The sequence below is a fragment of the Cibotium barometz genome, chromosome 35 (genome assembly GCF_041138505.1).
Source record: "Cibotium barometz isolate CiBa-2024 chromosome 35, ASM4113850v1, whole genome shotgun sequence".
Taxonomy (NCBI): domain Eukaryota; kingdom Viridiplantae; phylum Streptophyta; class Polypodiopsida; order Cyatheales; family Cibotiaceae; genus Cibotium; species Cibotium barometz.
Window position 1 is genome coordinate 13,675,845 of NC_141080.1, and position 11,067 is coordinate 13,686,911.

The 11,067-nt window shown below is 41.7% G+C and overlaps 1 protein-coding gene across 1 annotated transcript; it reads right to left on the reverse strand.

The window, feature by feature from the left end:
- Positions 1-6,845: 6,845 nt before the first annotated feature.
- On the reverse strand, positions 6,846-10,084 carry LOC147618177 (sugar transport protein MST4-like). The gene is made up of 5 exons (XM_086774591.1): positions 9,791-10,084; positions 9,337-9,656; positions 8,556-8,846; positions 8,134-8,472; positions 6,846-7,387 (listed from the first exon to the last, which is right to left on the reverse strand). Exons 1-5 carry the CDS (start codon positions 9,927-9,929, stop codon positions 6,923-6,925), a joined length of 1,554 nt encoding a protein of 517 aa, XP_086630717.1. The 5' UTR covers positions 9,930-10,084; the 3' UTR covers positions 6,846-6,922.
- Between the last annotated feature and the right edge of the window lie 983 nt (positions 10,085-11,067).

Here is an 11,067-nt window from a genome sequence, read left to right on the forward strand (position 1 = left end):
GAAATGAGCTGCTCTTTGAAATCCTTGATCTTTGTCAAAAAGCTATCCATAGAATCACCTTCGTTCATATGCTCATTCTCCAACTGTTTTCGGAGGTAAGCAACACGAGCCTCATTCCTTGCCTGATACAATGTGGCAAGTACATCCCAAGCATCCTTAGAAGTCCTGCAGGAGCGAATATGTGGGATAATGGTACGTTTGACAGACAGCGCAATCAAGGCATGAGCCTGCGCATCTCTACCATCCCAACGAATCTGCTCTGCTGAAAGTGGTGGTTCTCGAACAGCTGCTACAGCACTTGTGCCTGCACCATCATCAACAGTACCTGTTTCTGATGTGTTTGCAGCATTTCCAGCCACAATAGGACGTGCATCAATACCCTGCACAATATTCCATAACCCCTTTGCTACCAATACATGTCGCATCATATATGCCCACAATGGATAGTTGGTGCCATCCAACTTATCCTCAGCAGCCAACATGCGGAATACATCATTGTTGTCAGCCATGGCCAATGACTGTACTACTAGATGTAAATGCTGTCTGCAAGAGGTAAACCTGTATAAAATCGACCTGTGCTATATAGCACAGCCCAAAACAGACGAATGGGCACCTGTCCTGCAGATTTTAATCTTGACAGAAAATCTGCACAGTAGGACGATTTTGCCTGCGCAGTACTTGGAATGCAAAAACGGAGGGCGAAATGACTTCAGATCAAAATTCTGAAACGACCAAGCCCTACGGGCTGTCCCACGGCATATACTAACCTGCAGACGCTCGTGAAACCTCGTTGCAATCGGAGGAGATGAAGCGGCAGGTGCCGGTGATGCTGCCCGGGAGGAGGAAGCCTGCTCTGATACCAATTGTTGGAATTAGGGTTGCAGGAATGCACACACAACTTCAAGAAGATGAGAAAGCTTGAGCACAACACAGTAGTGTATTATGAGTGCCAAAAATGAAAGATTACAAGCCCTAGAAGATAATAGGCGTATATACAATGCACGGGGGAAAAAACCTCCTAGTGAGGGAAAAAGTGCCCCGGCGGTCCTAAGTGTGTTCACACACATCACTACTATAATATGGTAACAATTTGGATTTGAGAAGAAAGTAAGGACGAGAGACCTGCAATGTCTTTAGGAACAGATGTAATTTCCTGAGCTGGATCACCCTCGCTTGTGTCTAGGCTTTTGTAGGGTGTAGGGTATCGAAACATGGACTTCCGTGTCTGTTCCTTTTTGGTGATCGTCCTCTTAGGTTTTCGAGATACTTCACAACCAGGTTTCCCTGGTGAGGGCTATCCATAGCTGTTGGTTCTACCATTTGAGGAGGTCTCTCAGGGGGGTGCATGGTCATCAAGACCTCTGTTATATTCTTGGGTTTCCTCAATTGGTCTTATGTCAAGGATAGGGGGACATTCTTCAAGGTGCGGTGCTTGAGGTTCCTCCTCTAATTGAGCTTGACAGTACCTGACCAACTCTTGAGAGGTCTTCAACCTTTCTTTCTCTTCAATGGGTTTTGGATATTCAACTAACTTCTGGGGGAGGCTGATTGGGGTCTATTTTTCCTCTGATAAGAGGGGTTAAAGGTAACATCTTCTCCTTATCAGATGAGGAGGTTGACGCATTGGTGGTTGTCCCATCATCGGACCCACACTTTATAACCACGTGGCTATCCCCTTTTTCTCTCTTCATGGCCTTTTTCTTTTGCAAGCACCTTGTTGCACATGCTTGTTAGGGGACTTCCTTACATGATAGAATCCTTATGTGTCATAGATGCCCCTAACTTTGCGAGGTCGATGCAGCATGAGCTGCAGCCCTTCTTCTACTTTAAATTTTGGTAACTGCATTAAGAGGCACCTTATGGATGAAGCCATCTTGTACACTTAGCAAGTTAATGTTGGTTCTAGGATTGGCCTCATATGCCTTCCCCATTGTGCTTGTTCTCAATGGAGAGTCCTTGTAAATACGGTGCAGCAGTTAAGGTGTAGGTACTCACAAGAGTACTAGCCATCCCTTTTTTGATCACACACTCAAATATTCGATGAGGTCCTGCACAATGATAGCATTGCATAGGTGGTCATTTGGCCATGTTATTCAAGTCTTGTCTTGGCAAGGTTGGGGTTGCTAGGTACACTGGGTACATATGTTCTCCTTCCATCACATAGTGACTTAGGATCTGGGAGCCTGGTGGACTATTTGACTCAAAGGGCTCAAAGATGGTACTATTAGTGGTTCACCCCTCCTCGCCTTCTTTGAAGATCTCTCTTAAGGTTAACTAGTGAACGGTAGTACTGGGGGTGGTAAGGGCACTTTAAGTACCTTAAGAATTCCTCTCAAAGCCACTTCATGGCCCAGTTAAGGTGCATTGTGTAGTGCTGGTGCTGGCAAGGCCAACGGTTTTCTAGGGTTTGGGGGTAAGGCTTGGGGTAGGGCTCATGCTTGAGCAGCTCTTTGGCGGTAACAATTGGTGGTCTCGTGATTTCCCCACCTTTGGCAGTAAGCACAATAGAGAGTGGGTTGGGGTCTCAAATGTGGACACTCTGTGTTAGTATGGTTAGCTCGACAAATTGGGAACCACACTTATTCCGTCTTTGGGTAAAGATGGGGTTGCCCAACTTGATCCTTGCCTTGGCGTGTTCTCGAGTGCTGGATCATTTGCTACATTAAGGCCACTATTCCATTTGTTGTCCTGAAGAGGAATCTTTCCCTTTCCCTTTGGATTTTGTGCTAGTAGTTTTTTGAAGGATTCCTCCTCATGTAATTCTTGAGAATGAGTTCCCTTCAAATTTTCCTCAGAGTCCATGGCACTCCTGTAGCATTGCTCAAAGGAGGTGTGGGCTAGGACGTATAGGGATTTGTGCAAGGATACATTTTCAAGGCCCTCTAGGAATCTCCAATCAACCTTTCATCGTCAGATAACTTATATGCAAGAATGGAGATATCTCACCTGGTTGATATAATCCCGGATGGATTCTCCATCCTTTTGTCTTACATTGTGTAATTGTTCAATTGGGCTCCATTGGGTTCCTTGTCATAAGTAGCCCAGTTTGAAAGCCTCTTTCAAGGCTTTAAAGGTGGCTTTGTCTTATACCTTCAGTGATTAAAACCATTGTCCCGCTTATCCATCTAGGGTGAGGCCAAAGGCACTCACCTTAACTTGGTCGTGTACATGGCCAAATGCCTCACAAATCTGATTGAGCATTTCCAAATGTGGTATGGGATCTCCAGTTCCATCAAACTTGGTGATTAGTTTAGAAATGTGGGTAGGTTTATTTCTCTCTTATCTTGGCCCCTCTGCTGGCTAAACCGATGCCGATGGTGTTATTCTACAGCTACCCCCCTCCCTATTTCAATGGCTATCCGGCTCAACATTTTTGGAGTCAATCTTGCTATGGCCATGGCTAGGGCTGGTGTGCGGGTTGGGGCATGATAGGTGGGGGAGCTGGACCAGATGGATAGTATACCATCGGAGGTCCTTGCCTCAGTCGTGGACCAATTTGTACTTCATAAGGTCCCATATGGTATCCAGGATACATTCCATGAGGCGGCGACATGTAGTGCATGGCTTAACAGAAGGTACGGGCATACGCTATTAGATAAGGTATGGGTGTGGCTTAGTGGAAGGTATGTGCATACACAGCTCAAGGAATGGATGTGGCTTATTAAGGAACGGGTGTGGATTCGTAAGGGAACGGGCGTACGCTTAGGAAGGAACAAACGTGCATTGATAAGGGTATGGTTGTTCGCTAAGGGAAGGTATGGGCATACACTTTCTAGGGTTGGAAGACCTCCTAAATGTGCCGGAATGACGTGTATCCTGACAACTGCCCTCTAATATTCTCTTGACTGTATAGATGTACCCTCTTTGTACCCCTCTTCAATGCTCTTTATGCTCCTTTTAATGCACTTTGTTCCTTTTTAATGCTCACTACTCTCACTCATGAGATAGATTTGGGAAAATTTGGCCAGGAGAAGTGAACGGTTGTGGCTAAAAGAAGCATACGGCCATTCACTTCTTAGAGAGACTGGCTAAGAAGTGTACCACCGTGCGTTTGAGAAGTGAACGGCCGTTCACTTCTTAGAGAGATTGGCTAAGAAGCATACGGCCGTGCATTTGAGAAGTGAACATCCATTCACTTCTCAGAGAGATTGGCTAAGAAGCATATGGCCGTGTGTCTGAGAAGTGAACGGCTGTTCACTTCTCATAGAGACTGGCTAAGAAATGTACGGCCGTGCGTCTAAGAAGGAATGGCTTTTCACTTCTCAGAGAGACTGGGGCTGAAACAAAATGTGCCCAGTCTCCCTCCTGAGATCTCTGTTATTTTGGTCCTTTCTTGATGTCTTTTTTAATGATTTTCTTTTGTGGATGGATTGAGCTAACCCCAAGCTATCCAATGATGCCTAAAATGCTTGACTAAACAATTTTCCTTAAGGTACAAGATTAAGCTACTTATATAATTTTAAGCTAATTTTAAAGGAAACAAGAAATTAATGAATTTCAAGATCAAGATTAGGCACTTACTTGTAGCTCCCGCTTTTGATAAAGCCTCTCCCAAGTTCCTCATGCTTCATTGAACTTCATTGGTTGAAGGAAGACAAGATCAAATCAAACAAACATGCATACCAAAACAAACTCCTACCGGTGGATTTGCATTCCAACTGAGCAATTCAAAACTCTAGCAAGTGATAAGATGTGGAGGACCCTACGCTAAATGCATTCCCCGGTAGTGGCTCCAAATACATTCATCAAATTGAACATGCTACCTTGCACAAATAGAGGGTGAGGAGAAGAGAACGAAGACCATGCAAAGGTCAATTTGGGAACTAGCAATTAGCCAACCCTAATGAGGGTTAACTCCCCTATGTGAGGCCGCTAGGGGCTCACTCCACCACCACTTCTATCACTCAAGTGGAGACTCCCCACAAGCTAGGTAAAGAGTAAAGAGAAGGGGAGATTTGGAGAGTTGAACCCTTACTCCATGCCTTCGTGTGTGCATGAGTGAAGATGAGGGAGAAGACAAGAAGAAGCAAGACAAGAAGCCCTCACCTACATGCACCCACCAACAATCAATTAAGCAAGCATAAACCTACACAAGCCTACCACCATAGCCACAAGAGAGTGAGAGAGAGAATGAAAACTCAAATGTGATAATGGGATTGTTCCCTTTCATATTTCATAAGTCACTTATATACATGCATAAAACTTATGCAAGCTTTATGTATAAAGTCTATGCATAAAGCTTGCATAAAGCCTCCGTATAAAGCTTTATGCATAAAGCCTATACATAAGCCTATGATGTAGTATATTGAAAGTATAACCCCTTTGCTTTATGATTCTAGATTGTGTTTCATGCTGATCGAATTGATCAAACTTGTATGTTATACAAGTTTTTCCTCATTCAAAGGATATCTTTCAAGATCAAGATGTTGAGGCTGAGTCTTTGAATGAGGTGCAAGCACTACCTCAAATCGACTCAATTGAAGAAGACGATGATGAAAATGAAGAAAACAATTTAGAGGAGGTCGATCAAGAGCATGAGGAGGTCGATCAAGAGCATGAGGAACATCAATATGAAGAAGATAATGAGTTACCTATCAATCATGACAATTCTTTATTGGATAATGATAGTGATATTGATATGGAACCCCATCATTTTATTGAGCTTCCATTAGATATAGAAATCGATGAAGCAACATAAATGGATCTATTACAAGATGGGATAGACTCATGATCTTGACATGGTTTATGTGATTATTTTTCTTCAAAACTTTTTAACTATCTTTTTTTTTTGTTCTTCAAACATGGCTTTAAGGGTTCTCAAGGATGCTTTTTTAAAACTATCATCATTTTCTGTATTTATGTGACATGTATAAACTAATATCAATCTTCGATAAATATCTAAAAAATTTTATAACAGTGTAGCAGAAAAATTTTGCTGCTATTTTCATTGCCTAATGAAATCATAGTGTAGCAGCGAAATTTCATTGCCCCATAGCCTAATTTTGCTGAGCAATTTCGCTCTACTGAACACCGTTATTTCGCTTTGAGCAGTGACAAAAAGCCTCGACATCCCAAGCTTAGTTGATAAAAGTTTAAGGTGTACATCCTTCTAGTCCCAGACACGCTTCCATACAAGTGTAAATTAATGATTTTACAATATTAAAATAAGGATAATTTTTAAACTATTTGTTGTTTTAGTTTAATTTCACTAGCAAGTGTGTCCAAGGTAAAACAAAATAGCTTCAGAGCCTACCTATTTAATCAACTTCTTTTTGACATTTCTAATAAAGTTTTTGAGAAGTCTTAAAATTCAATAGCCTATCAAAGTTATGAGAATATTCTACTATATACTCTTATTGGTAATTTATTTACATGGTGTTGGGTAGAATATAGATTCGAACAACCATGCAAATAATCTCCTTTTACTTTTGATGCAAGAGGGTAATCATAGTTATTGTAGGAGAGCAAAAGAATTTAAAATGCTCTCACACTAGTAACCTCCCACTACTTTAAGAATGAGTTATTGTCTATATTACACTTTATTATCTTTAATATGATTTCAAAGGGCAATAAATGCTAGTATGAACATATTAAATTAATTTATTTACTAATTTAGTTTTACATCAATTAAAATGACAAGTTAATGTTGAAGTTGATGCCTCTTTTAAAATTTGAAAATTTATATATTACATTTTTAGAAAAAGTATCTGTTAGTTTGAAAAGTACACAATTTATGTATACATTTTTAGAAAAAGTATCTATCATTTTGAAAAGTACACAATTTTTTTGCATTTACCAAATTGGATCATGTATATATGTTCTTTGGAGAACTTGTACAACATATATCATTGCTTAATGGGATCATGTATATATGTTCTTTGGAGAACTTGTACAACATATATCATTGTTTAATGGGATCAATTCAAATGCTCTCAAGTCGGTTTCTATCTTGATCATCATACTCAGTGGCATTGTCAAAAGGCACAACCCTTTTCCAAAACCAATGTGTAATCCATAACTTTTGCATAGCATCAATAGGAATGCCCTTAGTTTCAGGAAAGAGAAAGGTAACAAAAATTATCATCACAACAATCCAACCGCCAAAGAAGAGGAAGACACCATACTTGAAAGAGCATAACATAGACAGGAAGGTTTGGGCAATGAGGAACTTGAAGAGCATGTTCACACACACAGTCACACTGAGGCCTGCAGAGCGTATCTCAAGAGGGTAAATCTCACTTGGAATAAGCCAAGCTAAAGGCCCTAATGAAGCATAAAATGCGACTACGAAACAACATATCATGAGAACTTCCAATATGCCTTCCACCCGTGGTAATTTTTGTATGTCGCCAGGTAAACCGGTGGCAAATATGATTCCTAAGACAACCTAAAAAACACACATACCGTGACTATTAGCAAATCTTGATGCAATTTCTATGCTAATGTCACTTGGATGTCATTTTTGTTATTGATGTTTGGTTTAGCCGATTTAAATGTGTGTGTGTGTGTGTGTGTGTGTTAGTGTGTGTGTGTGTACAGAAAACCAAATAGACATTATAAATTAGCTTATTCATATGTATAAATATAGTTACATTAATTATGTTGACATAACACTTCTACTCTAATAGATGTAATTTAAATGTATAAATATAGTTACATTTGAATATAATTATGTTAACATAACACTTCTGCTCTAATAGATGTAATTTAAATGTCATCAAGATTTTCTTTTGTATATACATATTATATTTAGTCAACCATCACGGTTCTCCACCCCCCATCCCCACACACACACACTCCCTCTCACAAAAAAACCCCACAGCCAGGCTTGATTCTTGAGACAGGCACCATTGCCCTTCAAAATTGACGGGTTTGGTGAAATATAGCAAATTTTTTTTGTAGTTTAGTACAATTTCTTACAAGCATTTTAAAAATTTGCAAGTACTTTACAACCAAAATGCTCAAAAAAAAATGCCATCACTCCATTAAAAAACGACTATGCCCATAGTGTACCCACACCCACAAAACAAAAAACCCCACCCCAATGACATCTAATGTGCTCAATTCGATGCATCTAATGTGCCCAATTCATTAACAAACCTTTAAAAAAAAAAACAGATGATGATTGATTACCATTGTCAGAATCATGATTGATGCTCCACTGAGGAGTAGCGGTCGCCTGCCGTATCTATCTACTAGGAAAATTGCAGTGGAAATGCTCAAAAAGCCAGTTGCTCCAGTGATGACGGCAGAGTAGAGAGCGGTTTGGTCACCAAATCCAGCGACCTTGAATAGGAAGGCTCCGTAGAACGCAATGGCATCATTGCCGGCGAGTTGTTGAAACAACGGAAAAGCCATGCCCATGATGAGGTATGGCACGTTGCTTCTCTTTGTCAACAAGCTTCGTAAGGGGCTTTTCACATGTGTAGACTTGATGCTGATGTCTACTAAGTCTTGGAACTCTGCTTCCACCTACAGTTCAACAGACTAATTCTTGATAATTAGGATGTAAATATTGTGATTCTATGATCGTCTTTAATCGAGAATTATTCTACCTCAGAGTGGCCTCTGATCTTGGCTAATACTCGTTTTGCTTGGTCGTAATGGCCTCTCTGGATGAGGCTGGTGGGGGTCTCCACGAGCAGGAGGCTGAAGATTGTGAGGAGGATGGCTGGGACGCCTGCCGCCCCGAGAGAGAGACGCCACCCCCATGGATGTACCTTGGCTGCCAGATAGTTCACTACGTTGCCCGAGAGTCCGCCTAAACTGGCATACACCACAAACAGGTAGTTCAATCCACCCCTCGCCTTTGGAGGTGCAATCTCGGACAAGTATAGAGGCACGGCCTGCATATTAAGCAGCTTCCGAATTAGCGCATAATTAGTAGATAGCTGCCCATTCATAATTAGTAGATAGCTGCCCATTCATAATTCCAAATTAGTTCATTAATCGCCCCCTTCGACTGTTGCACATATGATAACGTAACCCAATAAGCAGCTCTACCACATAAACTGCTCCAGATCAGTGCAATAATTGCTCCCAACTAGTGCCTAATTCGCCCCCGTTGATTGTCGTACATCAGATAACGCACCCAGTAAGCTGCTCCAAATCAGTGCAACAATCGCCCATAAATTTCTCCGAAACAGTGCATAAATTATTGCTCCATATCAGTGCATTAATCGCCCATAAATTATTGCTCCAAAGTAGTGCATTAATCGCATCGCCCCCGTTCATGATTGCAGACGTTGTGCATATGATAACGCAACCCAATAATTATAGCTGAATCAAACTAATTAGTACTCATCAGGAGATTAGGGCGTCCTTAATAATTATCACCTGATTGGAGAAGCCAAGACCACAGCCAAGCAAGACTCGGCCGGAGAAGAGCATTCCAAGGTTCTGGGCTGAGGTGCCGACGGCGGTCCCCACCATGAAGAGGAGGCCGGCTATCAGCATGCTGGGCCTCCGCCCATATCTCCTTGTCACATAGGAGGCCACAAAGGTCGCCATGAGAGCAGCAAGGTAAAGGCACGAGGAAAACAGCTGAAACACGTCGTTCCTGTACTTGCAGTAGTTGTTTTCCTTTGCATCCCTCTTGCTCACCAGCACCTCCGGATAGAACTTTGCAAGGAAATCGTCCATGATAGCAATCCCACCTGCACCCCAAAAATAAAATTTAAAAAAAACACACATTAATTAACACTCCATCATTGATGAGATCAATATTATCTCATAGATCCCAGCGCTCCTCCTTATACATGTGCTAAAAGCCTCTTAAATGCTTAATTACCTGCAACAACTAGATCATAGCCATACATGAGACCCCCACTGGCTGCCATTATGCAGCTTAGGATGACATGAGGAGTGAGCTTTGCTTTGTACTGGTGGGCACCAAGGTACGTTGCAAGAGCAAGCTGGTTGGAAGCCATAGCTGTGGTGATGGTGGTGAAGTGCTGCAAACTACACTAATCCATGACTGCGCTGCTTCTCTGTATTTAATGCATGCATGTGCAAGCGTCCATGATATGGATGCTTGACTTGGTATAGTCTACTGTATACATACACTTCCAAGCGTACCCTACGTGGCTAGAACTGACTGACGGTTTTCGCGGTTATTTACTAAAAACAATTATTAGAATGGTCTTCATGACCCACTGTTATTTAAGTTTTTTTTAAAAATACTCTTTTCCATTCCTTTTCAAGGTTCCGAAAAGGATGGGTTAGCTATATTCTAGAACTTGTTTAATTTCTTAATAAGCCTTTTCACATTGATGGTGGGAAAAGGAGAAATTCCTCTTCAAAACAGTTGAAGATTTATATGTAAACACAATTACGAATAAATAAAATGTTTATTCAAATCACAATTGTAACATAGCCATTGTAAATATAGCACAATATGACATATCCATGGCAAAAATAGTTTAGATAGTTCATTATGGTTGCATTTAGTTGTCACTTCTATCCCCAGGAAATTGCTATTTTGAGGCGATTACAAATTAAGCATCTTTTTACTTAGGAAATGAGAAAACTAAATTCAAAATCAAAATCTTAAGCACGACATTACCCCAAAAATCTTTTTCTAGAATTGAAATGAGTAACCGGAGTGGCCTAAATCAAGCCGTGAACGTTCGAAATCTTGCAGCTTCAAACCAAAATTAGCAGCATTCTGAACATCCAAACAATGGACGGAAAGCGTCCACGAGATCGTGAGACAGCCTCAAACAATTTCACTCGAAAGATCCCAACGGGCCAATGGCGGGTGGACGCCTCCGGACTGGACGCATGGTGGCCGACCCCTGTTTGAGTGACATACGAAACCTATGAATGTCTTGCCCAAAATACCCGAGAGCTCATTTCTCACCAAAATATGCATGCATACATTACGGGTGTGTCACCCACCAACAACCCGAACAACTCCTACCATGCCCCTCGGGCACGCCTCCCTACATGTACCCCCCCTTCCCCCTCAGCCACCTCCCCTTTTTCGCACGTATACCCCTTCTAGATCCCTCCCAGACAGGTGGTGCACGAACACCCTCCCCCCCTCCCCCCACTCCCTTCTAGACC

Coding starts and splice junctions, on each gene's coding strand:
- LOC147618177 (XM_086774591.1), bottom strand. CDS start 9,929: ATGGCTTCCAACCAGCTTGCTCTTGCAACGTACCTTGGTGCCCACCAG. Junction 9,657..9,790: donor CTATGATCTAGTTGTTGCAG/GTAATTAAGCAT, acceptor TTTGGGGTGCAG/GTGGGATTGCTATCATGGAC. Junction 8,473..8,555: donor AGATCAGAGGCCACTCTGAG/GTAGAATAATTC, acceptor GTTGAACTGTAG/GTGGAAGCAGAGTTCCAAGA.